General features: G+C 56.3%; 1 protein-coding gene across 4 annotated transcripts in view; it reads left to right on the top strand.

Moving 5' to 3' along the window:
• The window catches only part of SLC39A11 (solute carrier family 39 member 11), a gene marked incomplete at its 3' end in the record, with an annotated part of 239,994 nt that extends 218,053 nt beyond the window's left edge, over positions 1–21,941 (top strand). For all 4 annotated transcript variants that reach the window (XM_084238722.1, XM_084238721.1, XM_084238723.1 and 1 more), the window contains 3 exons: positions 19,231–19,329; positions 20,875–21,033; positions 21,863–21,941. In XM_084238722.1, the coding sequence (XP_084094848.1) occupies positions 19,231–19,329; positions 20,875–21,033; positions 21,863–21,941 (337 nt within the window). The remainder of the gene's footprint in view (positions 1–19,230; positions 19,330–20,874; positions 21,034–21,862) is intronic.
• Positions 21,942–24,529: the final 2,588 nt, after the last annotated feature.

Here is a 24,529-nt window from a genome sequence, read left to right as displayed (position 1 = left end):
ATAGATTTCCTGTTTCAGACTGATCTCTGATCTCTACAAGCTGTTCCCTTGATTTCCAAAGAGAACCAAGGAATTGCACACCAGACCGAGACAAGGGGCAGATTTCTTAGCAGAGAGAAGGGATGATCTGCCCCGCCGCAGAGCGAGGCCAGCCCTGTGCATCCCCCACCTGGCCTGGGCCTCGAGCGAGGGGCAGGAGGGGGGGGTTCCTCCTGGGAGGACACGCAGCAGTGTCGCTCGGGGTGGCAGAGCCTGCGAGGAACCAAGTGACGACTGTCCGGCTGAGCCAGGCCCTGGTATAGTTAAAGGGAGAGTCTATTTCAGACGGTGGTAGACGGATGCTCTCTCCCCCCTGCTGCCCCTACCACCAGGTTCACCCTCTGAGCGTTCGTTCATTAATCACGCGTTTATCTTCCCTGCCTGCAGCCGTTAACCAGTGGGGGGACTCCTGGAGAGGACAAACATGGAGAAAACATGGAAAAAACCCCTCTTTCCCTCCCAAAGCACCAACCCCACAGAAAGTGGGTCTGGAGGGCTCACAGATTGGAGGGAGCAAAGCTTTGGCTGGTTCAGTGTGCAACCCAGAACTGGCTCTTTGTCAAGGAATCGCAAAACCAGCCTAGCTCCAAAGCCAGAGTCCCCCGATGGAGGTGGGGAGCCATGGTGGGGGCTCCCTGGGGGCAGCCTGGAGAAGGCAGGGTGGTGAGCAGCAGAGGTAGGAGACAGTTCCTTTGGATCAGGAGCAGCCAAGGGCCTCCAGGCTCAGGGAAGGGCCCCAAATGCGCCTGTTCAGCTTTCCTGACTCAGTGCAAATAAGGACACTGGAACCTCAGAGTGAAGCGCTACCTTCGGTTGGGTGTGCTCATCCCACAGCCTGGTTGCCACCCCACAGTGGATTTTGTGGGGTAAGCAGTGATGTAGCACCCCAAGGCCCAGTGTCTGCTCCCCAGACCCCAGCATCAGCTCCTGAGTCCCAGTGTCGGCTCCCCTGTCTGCTCCCCAACCCCAGCGTCGGGAGTGGGCTGTGCTGAGCATGCTGCGGGCTCCCTGCCTGGCCTCTTCCAGGCTTTTCTGCAGAAGTGGTGGCTCAGTCTGAGCTATAATCCGGGAGCCCAGGCCACCTCCTCTCTCTCCTCTCCCCCGCCCTCCCTGGCTGCTTCCTGAGCACAGGCACCAGCCTTTGGAGAGCAGGGCACCCAGGAGGACTCAGCCAATCTGCCATCTTTTTCTCCACAGGGCAGATGGTAAACGTTTCAGGCTTTGTAGCCACTACCCAGCTCCACCCTTGCGGCCCTAAAGCAGCCCTGGGGCTTGACTCCCATAAAACATTATTTATCAAAACAGGGCAGGTTAGATTTGGCTCCCGGCCTTAGCGTGCAGATCCCGGCTGTAGACAGCGGGGAGCTATAGCATGTTCTCGAGCAGGGGAGGGGCATGGCCAGTTCTGTGCTCTGGGAAAATGATGCTGGCATCCCTGGCAGCAGAGATGGGCCTGGGGCTAGGAGGACCCCTTTGCTTGGGGTCTTGGAAGCTACTGGATTTGGTGAGCAGCAGCAGCTTGCCCCAGTGACATGGCATCTGCCCTACTTGTGGAAAGCCAGACCGTTGCTGTTCTAGGACCACCCAAGGAATGGAAGGTTCATTGATCTAATTTTTAAATAAAATATTTTAGTAACATGTACCAGCTTTCCAGCTCTCTGCAGGCCAGGACACACCAGCATCCCAGGAGCCGGCTGCTTCTGAGCTCTTTGCTGGCAGCTTTGCCACCCTGCACATCTGTTTTTATTAAAGAAGGGGGGGGGCAGGGAAGGAAGAAGGTAGCGACCCTCCCCAGGCCAGGAGTGTGCTGGAGGCTCAGAGGTTCCTGCAGCTGGAGAAATTGGGTCCGTGATGAACCAGGTGCTCACGCACCCTCCTGGGACTGAACAGACAGTTGCACAGTTGGGGTGCGCCCAGGACAGGGGTGACTGAAGTGCGTGTGTAATGGGATGGAAGGTGCTCGGCCTCTTGACCCAGATGGAGGGCACCTTCAAATTCTCACATTAGTTTCCCTTTTTCCTTCCACTTGAGTCTGAGGCTCCCTCATGTGAAATTAATCCAGATGTTGGGTTTCTATGAAGGTACTTGGCATCCGGCGGCGCCCACAGAATGCTGACAGAATTTAATATCCTCGCAGCGCTGGGTGGACCCACACTGTGTGTAATGCTAGTACTTCTTGGCAAACAGGTCTGGCCTGAGAAAGCTGGAGAGGTCAGCGCCCAGTTCAGGCCAGAATGAGACAGGCGGCCGCCCGCAGCTGGGAGAGGCCCCTTGGCCTTCTCGGTCACTCTTCTCGCCGCTGCCCCTCTGCCTCTCGCCCAGCTGGCCAGGGCGCACTGTCTCCCGCGGACACTGGTGCAAACTCATGCACCTCTTCATCTTCCTCTTCCCTCACCCCACCCCCACCTCGTGGCCTTGGGGTGTGAGTGGTTTTCAAACACGCTCTGAGCACCAGGGTCCAGAGGGACCCTGGAGGGGGGTGTGGGCGAGGGGTGGGGGGATTATTCCTTGCTGTTTCCACCTGTGAATGATCCTTCCAGGTGCCACAGGTTCTCTGCTGCCCTGGCAGTGGAATGAGTCTTGAGCAGCTGAAATTATGTCACAGCCCGCGCCTCTGTTCCCAGCCCTGTGGGCTCGAGTCCCTGGAGTGGAAGCATTCTGAGGGCAGTAAGCTCAGCGCTCACCAGATTGGATCAGTACGTTGCTGCTGCATGAGTGGCCGAGTCTAGGTCGGCCGGGTGCCTGGTTGGTCATTTCAGGTTGGTTGTCACCGTCTTGGAAGCTCTCGCTGGAGGGTCCGGGTGGGGCTTGCGGTGTCTAGAGGAGGCCTAGGACTCGGCATGAAGCATGTTCCACAGAAGCAGGCGCAGCCGATGTGAGAACTTGCCCGACGCCACTGCCAGGGGGCGGTTGGCCGGGGCTTGCACCAAAGCCTTGGCTCGTCTTTCCCCCAGACTTGGCGATCCTCGGAGGGGACCGTGCTCCGCCGTCACCTGAGCAACGTGTTCCATCAGCTTCACGCCCGGAGCCAGTCGGCTTCTGCTTTGAAAAGCTCCCAGCTGCTCCCAGCTTGTCTCTGTGCTTAAAATCCCCATTTATGGAGTCCCGCCTTCAAGAGGAGGCTTGTGGGGCCCTTGAGAAGGGCGGGGAAGAAGGAGCCCTCTGGCGAACGGAGAGGCCCTCACCCCTTCCCACCTAGACACCCCCACTCCCATCTGAGGGTAGTCTGGGCAGGTCTGTGCTCTGCAGGGCGCCTTGAGGCTGTGTTCTGGTCGCCTTGACCTTGGCCACGCTTGTTGTGACCCTTGCAAATGCTGACGGTCCCAGGAGAGAGGGAAAAGAGCAGAGAATAAGGGGCAGCCCCCCTTCCCGCTGACTCCTTCCTCTTCCCCCCTCACCTCCACACATGGTGCTTCGACTGTGTCAAATGTTCCTGAGGATTTGGGGGAACCCAAAGGGGGCTGCATTGCAGGAAGGAATGAGTTTACAAAACTGTTCACGAAACAGGACTCGTGGCATGCCCAAGGGCGTCCACAGAAGGCCACAGGTGGGTCCTCCCAATTCTGGAATGTTCTCCCTTCTCAGAGCCAGACTTCTCTTTGCGCCTCCCCCTCCCGCCCCCCAGCCTCCCTGCAGGGTCAGCGCCATCTCCCCCTCCCAGCAGCAGGTTTCCAAACCTCCTTTGCTGCCCCCCAGCCCTTTTACCAGGGGCGCCTGTCTTCTTGGCCCTCCTGTTGACCTGAGTGCCCTCCTGTAACCCTGAGTCCTGGCACATGCCAGCTCTGGGACCACAGCCGGGCATTCACGAGAGGGACACATGGACCCCTCTGCATCAGAGCCAGCAGCCTGGGTCTGGGATCCACACGACACCCACTGAGTCCATCCCTGCCGCTGGGTCCTGCTGCCTCTACCCGCCTGGCCCCAGCGGCCCCCACTGTGAAAGTACTGGCTGCTGCCCCCCAAGGGTCCCCTTTGTTGCCAGCCGAAGCCCTGCTAGACCTGGGGAGCCAGAGGGCACATGTAGGGGGCAGAGGATGCATCTCCCACGGCCTGGAAAGCGGGGCACTGCCCAGCCGGCATGCACATGGGGTGGGCTGGCCTGGGTGCAGGGGGTGTCTAGCACGAGGTCACAGCTTCAGGACTTCCACTTGGGAAAGTTGCGCAGTGGCTGGGAAGGAGCAACGTCCTTCCTGCGCTGACTCTCACGGCCCGGTGCCCTCTCCAGCGCCCGCTGGCAGAGCTTCCTCCATCCCTGGGCACCTTGCTCAGGCATCTTAGCACAGAGTCTTGTCCTGCCGGGCGCCTGCCAAGCACAGCTTCCTCGTTCAGAGGGTGGAAACAGGCCCAGGCAGGCCCAGGAAAGCTCCGGGGCCTCCAGCACGGTCTGCCCTTAGGTCCACAGCTCACCGCCCAAAGCCAGTGGCAGGCGGCTCCGGCGCCTCTCGCACTGCGGCTGCTTCTGGATTTGTGACCAGTGCAGGGGGGTCTGCTGGAGTCAGGGGATCCTCACACCCAGAGAGGGGCTTAATGTGGGGGGTGTAAGGAGAACACACCTGAGTCCAAACTGAGGCTCTCTGAATGGGGTGTGGGCTGGGGGTGCCCCTTAGCCCCCTAACCTCAGCTTTGCTTGCACAAAATTGGAAGAGTCAGGGCCTCCCTGGTGGCACAAAGGGTTAAGACGCAAACTGTGACGCGGTCTTCAGCCTCTGCAGCACAAATTGGATCCCTGGCCAGGGAGCTACCCACATGGCGCAGCAGACCTCTCCTGACTCGCCCTCAGCAGTGTATTTCAGTCAATCCGCCTGTTCTGTTCCCCACTCTAACTCTGGTGAGTCTCTCACCTTCCACATCTCTGGCCTGTGCCCCAGTTCTTGTATGCATAAATAAATGCAATCTTTAAAAAAAAAAAAATTGGAACAGTCAGACCACCCTGGCAGAGATTTTGGAGGGTCAGCTGGCTTCCCTGGGAACACGCTCAGAGGTGCGAGACGCTGAGCAGGGATCAGGGCGTGGCTGGGAACATGGGTGATGTGCTGACTTCAAAACAGCTCGATTTCCGGCTCAGATCTGCCCACACCCGGGCCCCTGGGCCCCCATCCCAGCAGACTGTCCTCTTGTCCCTGAGGCCAAGCCTCATCGCACACAAGATACATCGAGGCGTTTCCAGTCTAGTCTCATGGACTCTGTGCCTCTCTTTGCTGCTCCGCCGCAGGGTGTCTGCCTCTTCCCTAGCCTTGAGCACGTCCCTGCCACCCAGCTCTGTCGCAGGCTGCTTCCTGCCCGGCGCTGAGCTTTTCAAGGGTTGGAGCCTCTTATTTGCCCTCTGCTGCCTCCCCTGCACAGGGAACCCAAGTCCTGCTCCTGAACTGCCCCCCGTCCGGTGTCTAGGCCCCTGCTACCTGCTGCCCAACCCCCCCAAGGCGCCTGCGCTCTGCCTGCACGCTCAGATGGGATGGGGCCATGGCCCGACCCGCACCTTGGTGCCCTGCAGGTGTGCTGTGACCGTGGCCGTGAGCGCAGATGTGCCTGCGCAGGAGGCTGAGTTGGGACCTGGACTCTGACTTGCGCGCCGTCCAGGCAGCCTGGAGGATAATCTCAGCACCTGCCAGGCCCGGGGAATAACCTCGTGGCTCTTCTGGGGCCAGAACTAGAGCTGGCCATCTCTCGTGCGTGTCGTTGCAGATACTTAACCTCTAAGCCTGACTGTGAAATCCACACTCCAGATGCCACCACCCCTGCCTTGCAGCACTCAGGGGTGCAGCTGAAAGGGGTCCTGCAGGACATCTCCCCGCTTTCAGTCTGGGAGGAGCTCAAGCCGCCAGGCTTCCAGGAGGAATCCAGGGGCTCAGTTTCTGCAGGGAAACGCGGGTGGTGGTGGTGTCCGTCCTGGGCGCCTGCCACAGGCAGCCTCTTCTGACTTGCAGCTGCGGCGTAGCTTCCTGGCCGTGAGTTCACAGAAAGGGGGTTTTCTCTTAGATCAACCCAGTGGGCGCTTCTACAGAGCAAGGCAGAGGGCCCAGTTCTGTCCTCATCACTCTGCAGTCAGCCGCAAGGAAGTGGCACAATCCTGAGACCTTCCTCTTTCTTCCAGGAGGGTTTTTTAAATCCAGTCATCTGTCCTTTCTTCCTTCTCTCCCTCTCTCCCTCCCTCCTTGCCTCCCTCCCACCCTTCCTGTCTGCCTGCCCCCCTCCTTCCTCCCAAGACCTGGGCCTGTTGAGCCTAGTTACGTTGCTCTTGGCTCATGGTGAATCAGAATACAGGGTCACCTAGGAGACCTTGCAGGAAGCAAAGTCTTCTTGAGAATCCACTGGCAAGTTGGCCACATGCTAGACTTTCGGCCCTAGGGGCTAGTGGCCTCGCCTTCCCCCACTGCCCTCCATAAAGAACAAGGATCCAAATGCCCAGGGGCCAGGAGGTCCCGATACTGCTCCCTCCTGGGGGAGGCGCAGGTTCCCGGGGACACGCTTTGTTCTGTTTTGTGCTGGGGACATTCGAGCTTTGTCTTGGGTGCCTGAGGTAATGCTAGATGTTTTAGGTTATTCAGATTTGAACTTTTACCCTGAGACTGACTCATAAGTCAAGCAGTTATAGAAATAATAGGCTGATAAGGGGAGCGCTAGACTCCATGGAGGCAGCAGCTTGCTTTAGGTGCAAGTTACCTGCCGATTGGAGCCGGAGAGCAGGCCTGCATGGCCAGGTCGTAGGTGATGGTCTGGGGGTGAAGGTTCCCTCCATCCTAATGGGGGCTCATAGCTAAAAGGCCAGAGAGGCTTTGGGGGATCCAGCGAGTTTCTCGTAGTTCAGATGAGAGGTTCAAAGGGAGCTTACAAGGGGCTCAGCTGTTAACTCAGGGGTCATTTGAGGGTCTTTTTCTCTGTCGCTGCATGGCACATCTGTGATAAGAGGAAGGGTCGGCGCAGACCACAGTGGGGTGGCATCCATCACTTCTCTCCCTGCCCTGCCGCCTGGTGGTCTCGCTCACCTGGGCTAATGTCCGCCACTGGCCGCTCCTGCCTCCCTCCAGCCCTTCCCCAGCACGTGACTTCTTGCCACAGCCTCAGCCTCGCCAGTTACTCCTTGGCTGACCCAACCCCGAACTGCTTCTCTGTTATCACCCCAAAGACACAGGACTTTTCTCGAAGTTTCAAAGCAAGGGGAACATTCCTGTAGTCTCTCATCCCGACTCAGTCCCTTCTTCAGCGCCCGTGTTCCCTCCTCGCTGTTCAGAGGGAAGGCATTTTCCCATAGGAAAAAAATAAAATAGCTTATAAATGGTGATTCAGATCCTGAGCTCCCCCATAAACTTTCCATAACCCTGGAGGTACTTAAATACTTATAAACTACTCACGTCTGAGTTAAATGGGCTTTTGTGAGCCGAACAGGCACTCTCCCACCCAGTTATAACAGAGCTTTATAGGAAAATCTTCTGTGAGCTCAAAAAAGGTACACATGTGTGGTATTCCAAAAATGCTCTTCTCTTCTTCTGTTTATGGGGTGTGAGCTGATGAATATGTTTAACCCTCTTCTGAGATGCATAAAGCGGGAAGGAGCTTCCACCAGACTGAGCTTGAAATTCAGGCTAAAAGGAGAATACAGGGATCTTTTTGAGCTTGTACTTGGTGATGTCTCCAGGAGGGGGTGGGGAGGGAGGGAGGGGGTGAGATGGGGGAGCAGCAGAATTCCAATTGATCGTTGTAGAAGGGATGGGAGGAAATAGACAAATGCCATTAGAAGACCAATAATACACCAATAATAATTCCTGCAGCATCGCACCATGTCAGCTCATGTATGGGATGTTAGTTGCGGACTTTTTTAACATTAGGGAATCTGGGTGAGGGGTATATGGGAAGTCTTTGTGCTATTTTTGCAGCTGTTCTATAAGTCTACAAATATTTCCATATCACTGATCCAGAAATGTAACTGATTTGATAACCTTATCCCATAGACCATCCTCCTTTGAGTCCTCTGGTCGTCCCGAATGGCCTTTATAGATTGGATTGTTGCTTTATTATCGGTTTGGGATTGCATTTGGACTCGTGGCTCCTTCACTGCCCTCAAGGGAAAGCATTTTCCCTGCCTTTTTTATCTGGGGTGGCCTGGCCTTTGGAAGAGCCCAGAGACCTGGCTGCTGTGACAGGAGAGTCGGGGGTGGGGGGCACATCTTCAAACTTGTGCTCACAGAGGATGGTTCATCCCAAGCCTCAGCTCTAATTTGATGGGCTCTGAACTCCTCATGGCCCTAAGTGGCTCTTTGGGTGGGGACCAGGCAGCTGTTGACAGGACAGTGCTTCACCATTGCTGCTGCTGCCTCTTTTCTTTTATGCCCTGAATTTAGAGCCCGTGTCACACTGTCCCCTCACGCTGAAGATGCCCTTCCTTCCCCACCACTCAATGAGAGTGCCAGGGCCAGCCGTGATCCCAGAGGGGAGGCTCGGGGTTCCTGGCACTTGGGGAATGTCCCCCCCACACACACACACACTGGCATTCACTGGATCTGATGAAGATCTGTGTATGATAACCAAGGACTTCTCTACAGTTACGAATTTGGTCAAGAGAAAAAAGTTGTGTCTTTTTAGATCTTCTGCCCATTGTTTAATCTGACTGCTTTTCGTTGTTGAGTTGCATGATTCTCCACATATTTTGGATCAGTCCCATGTTGGTTGTGTGGTTATACATATCTCTTCCCTCTTAGTTTGTTACCTGTTCATTTTTAAAAAAGATTTATTTTTTTTTATACAAGAACTGGGGTACAGGCCAGAGGTGTGGGAGGGTGAGAGGATTCCCCAGAGACAGAGCGGGGAGCAGAACAGGCAGACTGATCGAAGACACTGCTGAGGGGAGCAGCAGGTGAGACAGGAGAGGTCTGCCACGCCATGTGGGTATCTCCCTGGCCGGCTGGGAATCAAACCCACGCTGCAGAGGCTGTGGACAGCTTCACAGCGCTGTGCTCAACCTTCTGCACCACCGGGGAGGCCCCTGTTATCTGTTCATTTTTAAATGTAATCTATGTTCATTTGGAATACTACACAGCTATAAAAAATGAGATGTTGCCATTTGTGGCAACATGCATGGACCTAGAGGGCATTAAACTAGCTGAAATGTCAAATAGAAAAAGACAAATACTGTATGATTTCACTCATATGTGGAAGCTAAATAAATAAATGAACAAACAAAACAAAACAGAAGCAAACTCTTAGATTATAAGAACAAAATGGTGGTTACCACAGGGCAAGGGAGAAGGAAGGTGGGTAAAGGGGATCAGTTGTGTAGTGGTGGGTGGAAACTAGGCTTTTGGTGGTGATATACAGATGCCCACCTGAGCCCTATACGATATTTTAAATCAAGGTTAATTCAAAAAGAATTTAGGAAAAAAAGAGGTAAAGAAATCAAGACACCAGGCCCATGTCAAAAGCCAGCCACCCCTTTGAAAATGCTGAAAACCAGAGCCTCCCTGGTGGCCTAGGGGTTAAGTTTCTGAGCTATCCCCTCTATGGCCTGAGTTCGATCCCTGACCAGGGAGGTGACCCACAGGGCGCAGCAGACCTCTCCTGTCTCCACACTGCTCCCCTCAGCAGTGTATTTCAATAGATCCTCCTGTTCTGCTCCCCACTCTTTCTCTGGTAAGTGCTCTCACCCCCACCACCTCTGGGCTACACCCCAGTTCTTCTATGCAAAAATAAAATTAAAAAAAAAAGAAAATACTGAAAACCTCTTTTTCTTGGACAGATAAGTAACCCACATTCTTAAATAAACAGGGATCTTGTACACTGTGCGAGGTCCCACCCTGTGGTGGAGAACTGGTAACTGATGGCTTCCTGATACGAAATACCTCCCCTAGCCACAGCCCGAGATTATAGGAAGACACCCCGCCCTGCACTCTTTCTGGAGAGTGGAGGGCAGCGTTGGGCACACTGGTGAATTCCTTGACCTCTGGAGTCTTCGGACCTGAGCCGAATTTCAGCTGTGTTCCTTGTGGGCTGATGAACTCGGGGAAGATATCTGCCCTCTCGAAGTCTCCGTTTCTTCCTCTATGGAATGGGTTAGTAACGCCGCCCGTGTAGGGTACAGGAGAGGATATATCAACAGTCCTTAGCACAGAGCCAGCGCTGCCTGGAGGCTCAGTAAGCTGTACTAGTGGCTTGCTGGGGCTGCTCTTAGCCAGGCATTTCTGTGATCGGCACCAGAAGTGGCTGCTTCACTCACCATCTTGGGGTCGTTACTGGCATGTGCAAAACAGCAGGAGCAGAACCTCCTGGATGATGAATCATCCCAGCCCAGCCATTGGCACTGGCCTCACAGACATGCCCCCTCAGGCTCCCATACTGAGAAACCAAGAAAACACCACCTCCCAGTGGCAAAGCTCTGAGCCCCCAGCTAGCTAGAAAGCCAGTCCAAAAATACACAGCACAAGGGATAGGTGTCTTTTTGTAGGTTTTTTTCCTGGCTTCTTGCCTGGCTTCCTTCAGGTTTGGTCTATACTCAGAGGGAGCAGGCTGGGAGCCGGGGCAGGTGAGCTGGGGGCTGGAGCAGGTGGGCTGGGGGCTGGAGCATGTGGGCTGGGAGCCACATGCTTTCTGTGCTGTCAGCTTCCGCGTAGAGGGTGGGGTCTCACCGATGCGTGTTCTGCTGTTGTTCCAGGGTGAGAGCCCAGGCTGGGCTTCCTATAACTGAGGATGAGAACGGCCAGACACTCTAACCCCTAGGTCTCCACCCACCTTCATCCACTCCTTATAAGCATCCCCTGTTTTTATAGGAAATTGACTCAAAAGCTTCCTGGCGCAGCTGGAGCTTCCCAGGCTCCAGAGTTTCTTGGCTATCAAGCCATTGACAGCACTGGCTATGAAGCTGCACTTGGGTGGAACCCCACATCATCCCACATGCTTCACCCCCTCCCGGCCTGGCTTGTATTGCTACCTGAGGATATAGCAGCCTGTGAGGGCCCCCTGACATTCATTCCATTTGCAAGGGGATGTCAGTTCTCTTTGTTCTAGGGGCCCAGGCTGGTTGTCAAACACCGAGCCTGCATCTGGACAGCCAGCAAGGGAGGGAGGGGGCACATTCCAACTACATGCAAATACCCAGCAACTTCTCCCCTGGCCCACAGCTCTCCACTCAGTTTGATGAGGCATGCTATTCGGTGACTCCCTAGAGGAGGAGAAAGAGGAGCAGGTGGTGTTCAGCTTTGAACTTGGTCCACATGCCCCAGGGATACATGTAGGGATAGTTAGGTCTAAACAAGGAACAGGGGAAAAACTCACAGTTCTGGAAGTTTGGCGCTGGGCAGGAGCCAGCAAAGAGAGCAACGTGACAGAGACTGCAGTCGAAGACTCTCGAGCGTGTCTTTTGCTCAGCAGCGCACATTCAGTTCCTAAGATCCTGCCCAGAAGATTATTTTGTGGGTGGAGAAGAAAGGAGCCTTTCAGCCGCTCTCACTTGGCCTGCACGGCCGCTTTCGCTGAGCAGCCCTTTTGGAGTTTCCTCTCGGAGCGAAAGGTTGATGCTGTCCAGATGTGCACAGTGGGATGGCTTTGTGTTTTGGCTCTCCAGATGTGCCCTGCAAGGAAAATGAGCACTGGCAGAAGCGGAAGCCCGTCTCTGCAGCCCCTGGAATCTGGGGAACCCACAATGCCCTCCTTGTAGAGGAACCAGCAAGCTTAGGAGCTGAAGAGAACTTTGGGCTGCCTCATGGACCCTTAATTTACAGCCAAAGACACCAAGGCCCAGGGAGCTGTCACATGCTCACCACTGATTGAGCAGCTGCAGCTGGGAGCAGGCGTCGGCCTTGCTAAATCACGGTCTGTTCCATTGCTCTGTGCCCCTGGCAATGTAGTGTGTCCTAGGGACGCATCAGTGAACAGACAGACAGACAGACAGACAGAGGCCTGGCTTGTTCTGATGTCGGGTGGGCGGTGGGGAAAAATGAGCAGTAAACACAAAGTGTGAGAATAATCTACACTAGGCTAGGAGTAAAAAACTGCTTTAAAAAAATGAAGATGAAAAACAGCCTAGGGTGAAGGAGGGTTGGGGTGCTGGGGGGTATTTTGTGTGCTGGAGAACTAACTGGTTTCGGTGCAGCTCTTCCCCTCAAATGGGGGTCCGGCAGGTGGACTGACTGGCGTGTCAGGAAATGAAGAATTATTAAGAGAGATCAGGGGGCTAAGCTTGGGTTCCCTGTTCAGACCTCCAAAGTCAAGGTCTGAGGAAGCTAGCCCAGGCCAGGATTGCAGGAGGGAGAATGCGACCCCCTTCCTGCCCAAACTCTGGGGTGACCCTCTCCCTGGGGTGACCCTCCCCAGGGGCCTTGGACAGCTGAGCTTCTGTGAAGTCCAGCAGCCACGGTCAGGTGTGCTGTGGGAAGAGGACAGCTTCCTCCTCGGGAGGGAGGCAGACAGGACGAGCAGCAGCCCAGGGTTGAGGCTCCTGTGCCTCCCGTGATCTGGATGTGGGGCTCGGGAGACTCACTGCACACTCCCCAAGCAGACACTGATGGTTTGTGCTCTCGCCTGCACGTCCATTCAGCTGAGTCAAACAGGTTTATTAAAAGCCCATGGAAGTTACTCTTTTCCCAGAAGGGTGACCCACCCCCTCAACTGGGACCCGAACGCCTGCCTTGTCATTTTCTGTTAAAAGCGTTGTTTTTAAAATTCCAAACACCCCAAGAACGACTAAGCAACATTGCTGTTGGCCATGGACACTCGCGCCCATTAGTAGATAAGAAGGCTTCGTTTGGCCTGTTTGGGGACTTTATGCAATAGAACCCCGCAGCCTGTACCGTTTTGGGTCTGGTCTCTTTCATTCCACCTTTCACCTCTGGGATTCCTCCTGCTGCTTCAGGCCATTGGGTTGCTGTGGAGTATTGTGTTGTGCGATGGAACCCAGTTTACTCGCCCTGTCACCCCGGCACTGGCCACATTAGCAGTGTGGGGCTGCTTGGAAGCTCCTGGACAGGCCTTTTCATGAATCTGTAGGCACTCTGCTCTTGGGGGTACACCCTCGGGTTCCTTTTCAATCACGGCAGGCAGGCTATGCCTCCTGGCCTGCGTACAGGGTTGGTTTTATTTGCTGGAAGCCTTAGCAGGTCAAGGTCCCCTCCCTCAGGGCATTAGAGATGCCCTCGATGATCAGGGAGGCCGCTCTCCACGCCGCCAGGAGGGGGTGTGCAATGGTGGCCTGAGTCACCCCGGACACCGCCCTGCCTTGTGGCTTCCCTTTTTGGGGCTCTTCCCCTCCCATTTCTTGGAGGGCAGCAGACTCTGGGGGAACCGATGGGTCCATCCACCTTTCCAGCCTGTGGCAGTAAGCCTCCCAGAACTGCAAGAAGGGGTGGGGAGAGCTCCCTTGCGTGCTAAGCCAGCTCCACGGAGCAGGCAGGGCTGGGCGGCCCCGCAGGGAGCATCCAGCCCCTACCCACCTGCAGGCTCATCAAACACCTCGACAGGCCGCCTGAGTGGGAAGCCGGTGATGTCATTGCCCTGCCCGAACAATCAAGCCTTTCACGGTGGGACGATAACATCAAAACAGTATGTAAGGGCCTGCCACGCAAGAACACACACGCTCACGGCTCCTGGGAGGATCTGAAAGCCAGGCTGCAGCGGGGCCTGTCAGGAATATGCCCGTCTCCTTTCATAACCAGCCGGCCAGAGAACATAGCCTGGAGAGCTGGGCTGCGGCTGCAGGCTGCAAGGACTTGCCGATTCCCAGAGGAATCCAGCTCCCTCCAGCCCCGGAATGAAACCCTTCTCTGAGCAACAGTCTGAGGCCGGGGTTCAAGCAGGAATGACCCATTGCACAACTCCGGGGGTCGCCAGAGAGCACAGCCTGCAAGGTGGTCCCGGCAGGCACGGCAAGGAGGCTCCGGCACGCTGCCTTCGGAGAGAATTGCTGGTTCTTGAGTGTTCTTTGCGCCTTGAACCCAGGGCCCTGCCTCACACGGCCCGGCCCCTGGAAGGCTGCTGAGCTGGGGCCTCGCACAGCAGATCCATGAGTGAGATGTTTTCCGGCTCTCACTGAGCTGCTCTCTAGTTCAGACACTTGCCAAGGAAGCAAGCTCCCCTAAACTGCTGCTCTGGTCAGTGGCTCTCCAATGCTGATTTGGCCCCCCTTGGGGGTACTTTGCGACCGGACACATTTTAGGTTGTTGCTGTTACCAAGTGATGGGTCCCCACCGGGTGTACATGAAGCCAAACCGTGACGCGAGGGCTTGAGCAAAGAAAGGAGCTTGATTGCTAATTGATGGGCAAGGAGGTGGGAGATAAACTCAAATCTGCCTCCCCGATTAAGAAAGGGGTTGAGGTTATATAGGTTGGGGGGACCAGGTTTGAGAACAATGTTCTATTTTATTGGCTACAGACTAGACCAGGGACAAAGGATGTGGAGTTCTTTGGCTTCCTACATGAAGGGCTCATACATGAAGAAGGATGAAGAGGCTCTTCTTGCAGTAACTGGAGTTTGGGGTTTCAGTTGGGGGTCCCTCTTCCTCCAGGCCTTTGCAGTTTCTTGACCCCATCTGATCTTGGCGCTCAGCTCAAGGTCAGTCACTTCTGCTTGCTCAGACCGGGTCGTCTGCCAGTAAAATCCATTTGTCTGTGGATTCAAACCTCAAAGAGAAAGTTAGATATGTTTTATTTTCTTTTGTGCTCTGGGGTCTGCGAGCAATTTAACCATCTAACCCCCATTTTGTGATGACCGGAGTGGTAGGGGCCACTGGCCTGACAGCACAGTGACCCACACCCACCTCCAAAAATGACTCGGCCCCGGGTGTCAAACTGGCTGAGAAACACACTGGTGCGTGAGCCAAGACTCTGGCTGCCTCTGGTTGACGTGTCCCCCCACGACCTGCTCTGCCAGCACGGGCCCAGCTCCACGGCCGAGCAGAAGAGAGGCAGCAGCGTCAGTGCAGGGAGTTCGGGGCTTGAGGGCGGGAGACCACCCCTCTGGGATGGGTGGCTGCGTCGGCACAGGACTGGCAGAGGACGCGGAGCATTAAGTATGGGTGGAGGTACCCACTGTCGCTTTCCCGGCCGGTCTCCCTAGGGACCAGTCTCTCAGCCTCCTGTGTCTCAGTTTCCCCATCTGTGAAATGGGCATCATGGTGGCAGCGAGGAAAGTGAGTGACTGCACGTTAACAACTCACAACCCCGCCCGGCACTTAGCACTGTCAATAAACGGCAAAGATGATTGTCATCATTTTCATTCTAGCCGGGGACCTCGGCTCCGCACTGGGGCGGGGTCGCTAAGCCAGCTGGTTTCGGCCCGAGGGTTGTTGCCCGGGGTCTGTGCGCTCCCGCATGCTCCAAGCTGCTGCAGGCTCCCCCAGCCCCGGCTCAGTGAAAGGCTGGAAAGGTGGAAATGGCCAATACTTGGATTTCGAGAAGCCCCTCCCAGCGGGATTTGCTTCCAAAGACAGACGGGGTGGAGGCCCGAGAAGAGAAGAGCCCTACACTTGGCCTCCGGAAGACCCCTGGGGTGGGGCCGGGCCTTTTGAGCCCTTAGGTTCCCCCCTGAGCAGGACAAAAGTCCGGGGGGGCTGTGTGTCTGGGGCCAGGCTTGATTCCTCTGTGTTGCCCTTGACCTGAAGGAGGAGAGAGAGGCCGGCGTGCTCTCCCCCTCACACCTTTGCCAGCTCCTGCCTCCTTCCTATAGGAGATGCATCGCCCAAGGGTCTCCATCTCTAGAATGAGCCTCAAACAGCTCTTCCTCCACTGCAGTTGCTGGATCGTCTTTCTCTGCCCCGGCTCTGCCTCTCTGTGTCAGCAGCTCCCCACCGCCGCTCCCTGCAGGTATCTGTCTGGTCGTGATAGCAGCACCTCGAGGACACAGGTTCCCAGCAGCCTGGCGTCAGCACCCTGGCTGGGGGAGTCACTCCTCCTTTTGCAAACTGGCCTTGGTTCTGACCGGGAGGTCACAGACCATGACGGTTGAGGCACGGGAGTTGGGGCAGAAATTAGGGGTGAGGGAGGAGGTCACCAGGCAGTGTGCCAGTGGTTTCTTCACTTAAGGAGCCTTCAACGCCCTCCCTCTCCTGCCCCCAGCTCGCAGGCTTCACGGTGCCTGCGCGGCCCCGGGTGGGAAGGACAACAGAGGACGGCGCTGCTGTGCCCCCCGAAGGGGCGCAGGGATTCCCCCACTTTTGAGTGCCGTCTGCCCCCCGCCATAGCCTCTCCCGGAAACCTCTCGTTTGCGCTTCCTTCCCCCAATCAAAACGGATGAAGGAGGCACCTGCCAAACCCCTCTGCCTCAGGAAGCTGGCAGAGAGCGTCCCTTGGGGGCGCACCCCAGCTGCAGCAGAGTGTCCCTGAGAAATGTTCCCTAGACACAGGATTCTTCATCTTACTACATGTGGAAGCCGAGGTAGAGTAGTAAGGACGGGTCCTGGAGCAGGTCTTCAGATTTCTCACGGGAAAGCCGTGGTCTTCAGGGCTGCCTGGACGGCCTCTCACGCCCCTCCCCTCCGCTCACCCCGATGTGACGTGGATGCCGTGCGGTTACCTCCATTTTGCAGAAAAGGAAATAGACTCATGCACTCCCGGGGTCACCTGGCCGAAGGGGAGCACAGTAGGGCGGCAGCATGTGTCTGGACTTCCTCCCCGCCCCGCGCCCCTGGCAGCAGAACTGCCGCCCGAGCAGCGTCCCATCCCTGCCGGCCCTTCTGGGGTCCCTGCTCCTAGCCAGCCTGGCCCGCGCTCGCGCTGCAGGGGCCTCTTTGCTCTGCTGCCGCGAACCAACGACGCGTTGCTGTCACTCTCCATCACCTCTGCCCTGTGCCCTGCCTCCCGGGGGCCTCTGATGTTCCCCAAGATTCCCTCCAGCTCTCCCCAGCTCGTGGTTCCTGCATGGTGAGCACCCAGCCTGCAGGCTGCCTGGCCAGTCCCGGGGCCATCCTGGCTCCTGGTGGGCGCTTTGGCTGGGTGTGGGGGAGCAGCAGGAAGGAGCGCCCCGTTGGAGGTGGGCTTGACCACCATCCTCATCCTCGTGGATGACCTCCTAGGTCCCTGGTTCTCAGCACTGTCAGCACGTTCTGAAAGTCTGCAGGCCTCAGCCCGGTGCTGCACAGCTGATCCCGGGCACTGGCATCGCTCTCTGTGCCTGGAATGCACTGCCAGGCAAGCCTGGGGGCTGTGGGGTGAATTCATGTTTCTGTGCTAGTACTAGTGGGCAGGTGGAACCGGGGTGTGGGGGCATAGCCTCCACGGGTCACCCTACCTAGTGGACACCCGACAGATGCCCAGTACAGCAGAGCAAGGACACAGGACAGCCATGTGGAGAAGGGACAGGCGTGAATGTGGGAGGGCGGAGAAGCCGTGGTCCAGGAGCCCAGACCCCGGGGAGATTCTGTGATCACCCAGCGAGGCGGCGCCCTGCTGAGAACACCTGGCAGGCTCCCGAGGGTGCGGCATCTGGTTGGGCTGGAAGCTGCTTGGCAGAACCGGGCAGGGCAGAGGTAAGGTGGTTTGCCAGGGGCAGAAGAATGGGGTTTCTGTGTGGCTTATCAGGACGGTGCTCCCGGACAGGATGTGGAGGAGGCTCCGAGCCCGCCTGGCGGGTGGCTGCGATCAGCCTCCGGCGCGGCAAGGACTTTGGACGGGAGCCCCACCTCTGTCCTACCGGCGGCGCTGGGCTGGCCACCCTGTGGTTCGGCCGGGGGTAAGCCCCGCGCCTGCCTCTGAATGGGGGGTAGGTGATGGCAGTGGATGGCGAGCCACAGGGTGCAATGTCCACATCAGGCAAGGAAGGGCCTCGAGAGCTGGCCAGAGACCTTGACCTTCCTCACTGCAAGGTCAAGAATGCTGGATGTACTTGCTGAACCATTTGGGGGCAGTGAGTGCTTGGAGGACAAGTACCCTGCTGAGGACCTGGCCGAGAAGGGAGGGCAGGGCTAAGGGAACAGCGGCATGATGCTGCCCTTGAGGTTTGCTCCTTCAACAGGTATTTTAAGTGGTCCCTGCTCCTGGGATTGGAGCGCAGTGTCTGCTTGGGCCTGGAGCTGATGGTAGAAGCTTCTAGAACAAACTGCATTTCTGCCCAGGGCTGGTGGGAGCAAGCTCGGCAGGGTCCTGTAACTTGGCCAGGCCTCTGCTACAATGTGACCCAACATGGGGTTTGAGCCTAGACCAGGAACCCAGGTGCTGAGAAGTGAGACAGGGCCCTGAACGAAGCCCTGTCACCCGCCCTGGACAGCAGAGGAGTCTGCCAGGACTTCTGGCCAAGTGGCACCCCCTCCTCGCGCCCTTGAGGTCTTTGGTGCTCAGAGGGGCCCTCCATGGAAGGCAAAGACCAACCCCTGAGAGCCGCCCTAGGTGCATCCTGCAAGGTGTGGTCTCTGCAAGTTGACACAGTGTTGACCGACACTGGTGTCTTCTTGTCAGGGGAGGCGTCTTGCACTTGCACTGTCTCTTCTGTCTGTCCCGCCCTTTGCACTGACATCCGGTCTGTGTGTGAAACGGCTCTCATGGTTTGTCACGCACCAACCCACTGATTCACTCAGCACAGACCTTCTGTATCCCTAAAAGGCAGGAGAAGGGAGAGGAAGGAGGGAGGACCATGGGAGCACCCCAGGGACCCAGAGAAGTGGGGTACCAGGGCTAGAGCGGCACAGAGAGTCTGTGGGTCGAAAGTCCCGGCCCGGGAGGGGACCCTCGTCCCGGGCGGGGCATCAGCGCTTCCTGCGTCCACCTGCGAAGGTGCTTGGGGTGAAAGGTGTGTGTGTCTCCACGCGGCGAGAGAATGGGGCCAAAGCGTGCTGAGCACTGACACGCGCCAGGATCCTACAGCCCTTGGGTCACGCTGCCGGCTTTTGTGGGATGCTGTTCTCCCCACAGAACCCCTTCCTCGTTGTATATGAGGATCTGGGGTGTGCAGAGTTCAGTGATTTACACAATGTCGTGGAGCCAAGTGGCAGAACTGGGGCCATCTGCACCCCCCGCCCGTGTGTGCCTGGCGCTCCTGTAGCACATAAGGATCAAGCGACCCGGGGACCCAGGACAGCCTGAGAGTGGGTGGGTGGCTCCCTCCCCGCCCCGCTGCTGTGCTCTCCACTGGCACCCGTGCCCTAACCTGGTTCCCTCCTCCACCTGTCACACGTCTCACCTGGGTGTCTAACGCCACAGGACGGCTTGGGCAGGCAGGGTCTCCTGTCTGTGTGGGTGCTCGGTCCTGGACCACCTCCTTCATGTGCCCTCTTGGTCTTTCAGGAACTTAGCCATTGGAATTGGGATCCAGAATTTCCCGGAGGGTCTTGCTGTCAGCCTTCCTTTGCGAGGGGCTGGCTTCTCCACCTGGAAAGCCTTCTGGTAAGTCCTCTGGGCCTCGCTGCCAGGGGCTAGGGTGAGGTCAGCGGTGTGGTCCTCCATGCCGGCTTCCTCCAGAACAACCTCTTCTGACCTGGAATGGAACCTGAGCTTCTGGTGAAGCTCTGAGCCTCTCCTGGGCTCGGAGGTGGTTTGTAGTCCCGCCTTGTCATTGGGGAGGTTGGGTGGGGTATGTATCTCCCACCCCCACTTTATAGGTGGGGGGACTGAGGCTCAGGGGCAGGGAATCTTGCCGAACTCCTACTCCGAGGGACAGTGAGGTCCCGACTCCTGGTCTGTTCATGTTTCGACCGTAGCCTGTGTCTTCCCGGGGGCTTGGCTGTAGGGTTCAGGGTTACCTCCCGCTTTCTGAATCCTCAGGGCTCAGGTGGCTGTTTCAGGCAGAGCTCATATGCTTCCAGGTAACAGAGACCCACTCTCATTAGCTCAAAAGGAGGGATTTTTGTCAATGGAGCAATCTACCTTAATCTAAAATAGGGGTATCAGGGCCAGGCCCTTGATGTACACGTGACCAGGTAGGTGACATCTTCAGCAGGGATGGGGGACAGCAGGGATGGGGGACAGCCCCTCCAGAAGGGGCCTGGGTGCCCAAACACACCAAAACACCCCAGACACACTGTTTCTGAGAAATCACCTCCCACCAGGTCAGTGTCCTCTCGGGCATCCAGTGGGAATGGAGCTTCAGCACAATGGGGTATTATTTGGCCATGAGGGCCATACCTGTTACACCTGGACGCACCTGGAAAACACACTCAGCAAAACGAGCCAGAGGGACCATAGGCCGTGATTCCATTCACATGAAATATCCAGAAGCAGCAAATCCATGGAGACAAAAAGTAGATGAGTGGCTGCCAGGGGCTGGAGTGAGAGAAGCATGCGGAGTGGCCGCTAATGCGTAGGGGTTTCTTTCTGGGCATGAAGAGAATGTTCTGGAATTAGAGAGTTGTGATGCTTGCACAACCTCTGAATGTACTAAAAGCCACAGAACTGTACACGTGAAGTGGACGTGCCCCTCGGCGTGTGAATGCTGTCCCAACAATGGCGCTGTTTGAAAAGACAATGTTGGAAAGTTAAAATCTGGGGGGAAAAAAAAAAAAAAGCACAGGGCAGGCCTCTCGTCACTGATTTATAGGAAAGGAGGAGGTGGCTGCAAAAACCAATGCAGTGGGGGGCCTGAGCGGTTGAGCGCTGGGCTTCGAAGCTGCCACAGCCTCTGCAGCGCCAGTTCGATCCCCGGCCGCCGGTGAGGGTCCCACATGGCGCGCAGACCTCTCCTGCCGCCCGCTGATCCCCTCAGCAGTGTATTTCTTCAAGTCTGCCTGCTCTGCTCTCCACTCTGGCTCTGGTGAATTCTCTCACCCTCCCGCGCTTTTGACTGTACCCAGTCAAATAAATAAATCTTTAAAAAAAAATGCAGTGCTCAGGTATGGCATCAAATGCATCGTCCCCTGGGGCTGGGTGGGTGGCCTGAGCCGGCTGGCGCCTACCTGGCCCTCCCCCGATGGTACGAGTCTGTTCTCTCCGTAGGTACGGGCAGCTCAGCGGCATGGTGGAGCCTCTGGCCGGGATCTTCGGTGCCTTTGCCGTGGTGCTGGCCGAGCCCATCCTGCCCTACGCTCTGGCCTTCGCTGCGGGCGCCATGGTCTACGTGGTCATGGACGACATCATCCCCGAAGCTCAGATCAGGTGGGAGACTGTCCCCTCCCCGCCCCCTCCTTGTTCCGTCCCAGCCCCCCACAGGCCCTTTCTTCATCTGCCACGTCTTACTTCTCTTCCACCTCTTCCAAAGATCGTCCACCCCCGCCTCAAGTCAAAGAAAGAGAACTCGCGGGCCCCTGGGTGAAGAGTTAGACCACCCGGCCCTCCCACCCCAGCTGGCATTTTTGTCTGTTTTCATTGATTCTCATTCCCGCTGCCTGTCTATCTGTCCAGTGTCTGTCTATCCATCATCTATCAACTGTTATCTCTGTATGTATCATCTGTCGGTCAATCAATCTATCATCTGTCAATCAATACCTACTTCCCATCTTTCTGGGGCTGCCTGAGGGACTAGATAAGCTTTGCCAACCAAAGCCATCCCTACCCCTCTTCTCACTGCCCGGCTGTGGGCCGGGTGTCCAGGGGTGGGGGCGCTGGTGGAGGGGGCTCCCTTCTTTGTCCATTTTGGTTTTCATAGCGTGATGATTTGAGACCAGTCAGTTACAAGGGCAGATGAGATCATATCTTCGGTAAAGAGTGGACACTTACTGTTCAGCACAGATTCCAGGGCCAGGGCCTCGGGCATTCCCCATCAGTACAGCGGGAATAGCAGCGCTGATTTCAGGTGGTCATCCTTTGGGGTGACGTGGGTTCCTCAGTTTGCCTGACGTGGAACCCCCCCAGATGTTTTTGTCAGTGTCATCGCCTTATGAACAGTGGTTGCACATTCCCTGCTGGAATGCACCCTGCAGAGGATGCTTTTGGCAAGGACCCATCCCGCGTGCCCTAAGGTCTTCCTTCCTTCCTTCCCTCCTAGTGGCAACGGGAAGCTGGCGTCCTGGGCCTCCATCCTGGGGTTTGTGGTGATGATGTCCTTGGACGTTGGCCTGGGCTAGCGCTGGACCGCATGGACCCCAGGAGGGGCAGCACGAGGACCGGCGACGGCTGGCTGCGGTGGGGCCGCCAGCCCCTTTCTTCACGTTAGAACCCTTTTTCCTCTCCCTCCTTTGCCTCTCCTTATTCTGATTGACTCTGATTACGACTATTTCTACTTTTCCTTTTGCGGGAGATACTGGTTTTATTTGGAATTTCAAGGTGTCACGCAAGGGCACGTGTTTTGCTTGGCCGCTGAAGGGACGCTTTCTGCAGTGGGATTTCCCAGAGCCTACGGACCAGGGAAAGCTCTGCTCGGATGTCTTCACTCTCCCTTGCTGGACTCGATGGCAGCTCCTCAAGGTCACCTACAGAAGCAAGCCACCGGGGGTGGGGGGGAAACGAGGCCGGACTGCCTGGTGCCTTGGAGCCGACCCACCAGGATGCCTGTCGCGTCCCGCCTGCTGGACCAACGCTGCTGCTCCGCCACCGCGTGGGACTCAAGCATCGCCGCGTCGCTGCTCCCCAAGGCCCAAGGAGGGACATTCTCTGTCTGCCTCCAGGGGGAGATGCTTAGTGTATGGGAGGGACATGGGTGCAGGGAGGAGAGTCAGCTGATCTTTGGTTCAAGGCAAAGTTGCGTTAAGGGAATATGGAAGCGGCGAAGACACAGGCTGAGAAAAGAGAACAGACTGTGGCTTTGATGGGGGGCCCTGCTGTCCATGGGCTCCAACAGCAAAGCCGTTTGTCATGGTCTCCAAATCCCCTGGACAATTATTTTGATACGTTTATAGCCTTCATTTTTCTAAGAGACCGGGGGACACGAGGAGGCCACTGCAACTCAAACCCTTTACTTCGTTGTGGAGGAAATCATTTAAGCAAAGATAAGGCAACGGAAGACACTGGAACCCGCCATGGGTCTCACTCTGTGACCACTTGGTGACTTGTGACCTGACCCTGAACCTTTAACATGCAGCAGACTTCACTGGAGTGTGGCCAGAGAGCTTAGGAAGAGAACGGAAGGAATAGGAAGAGATATTTTTTAATTTCCCTTCTACAGTAAATTTTAGCAACATCAGCCAACACTCTGCAATGACCCTAAAGGATGACTTGAAGTAGACAAGTGGCCACCTACTCCACGTAGCTTCCGCTGCAGGGTGGCGGCACCCGCTGCTGCACACACAGCGAGGCCTGCCGTCTGCAATGGTCACGGGCATTTAGCATCTTGAGCGGGCTCTGCTGGCCAGGCAGCGGCACAAGAGCCAGGTTTCAGGCATTGGGTCACCCATGTCTGCCCTCTGAGTTTACACGTTCGATTGCTTCGCAGGGTAAATTCCCTGCTCTGCGAATACGCTAAGACCCCAAAGGCCAGTCTCCTGCTGGGCCTGCGTATGTTCTTCCGAAGTTCTGATGATCAAAATTGAAGACACGTTCAACGGTTTGATTGGTCAAGATTAATTGGTTTGGTGGTTGGTGTGTGTGTGTGTGTGTATTTCTATGTCTCTGTATGTAGTTCTACATAAGGCAAACTTCTTTCTGATGGACAAGACCTCATAACTGTGATTAATATCAATAAAGGGGAGATCGTTGCAGATGATATGTGGCTGTGTTCAGTGTTTCTCAAAGCTGCTTCTTTCCAGGGTTGATAATATAAGGGCTGAGGGCAGTGAGTCCCAACATCTCCCCTGCAGAAGCAAAGGAAGACTCCGATGAGCCGGGCTAGTTAGATGGATGGTTATGAACAGCAGTAGCCAGCTCCACCTTACTTAGACCAAGAATTGAATGGAAAGCTGTCAGGGAGCTCACGAGCTCTACAGGAAAATCAGGCTTGAATATGGGTTGGATCTAAGGAAACTAGGGGTCTGGGACCATGGCCCAATCAGATCTCACAAACCAGCCTCCTCATGCCACCCCCAGGCTGATCCTTAGATATTGGACATCGCTACTCACCGTGCTACCCCTGGCATCACCGCCACCACGTGAGCACGAACTCTAAACTGACCTGTGGTCCTGAAAGGGACACTGAGCGCCTGGCAGAGCTCAAGTCCCGTGCCCAGGAACTAGCTGGTACTGCCTCCTCACCGAGACTCACACAGTAATGGAATTTCAAACTCTGAAACGTGTTCAGAAGGTAGAGAGTCAAGAGAACAGCTTAAGTTTATGACAGTCTCGTTCTTTGACTGCTCAGCATCTGCCTTATTCCTCCATTTTCTCTTTTAAAGACTTTCTTCTTAGATAATGGGGCCATCCCTCAGGACGCGGAAAATTCACACAGGCCGGCCCTTCCCAAAGGAGCCACCCCTGTGGCGGACTGCCCCAGTGGGGCGCGTTCCTGTCTCAGATTCAAAAACTTAAACTGGAGGAGCCCAAGCTGATGAGCGCTGACCTTGGACACTGCCGATGCTCTGCCAGCCCCGGGTAGTGCTCAGCTGCAGGCTGATGACTGTGGCCTCTGCCGGTACGGGAGGCCAGGGAGTCTCATGCTGAGACAGGTTCCCATGTCTCCATTTGGAATTGCCGGCCGCCCTGCCACCCCATCATCACTTTGTCAGTCCTAAACACATTGCTTCTGACAAGGGGTTCGCTTTCCAGTCACAGAGGGGAGGCCACT

This window comes from Talpa europaea (assembly GCF_964194135.1).
Source record: "Talpa europaea genome assembly, chromosome: 7".
Lineage (NCBI taxonomy): Eukaryota > Metazoa > Chordata > Mammalia > Eulipotyphla > Talpidae > Talpa > Talpa europaea.
Note: the sequence above shows the minus strand (reverse complement) of the source record. Positions and strands in the feature narration are given on the sequence as shown.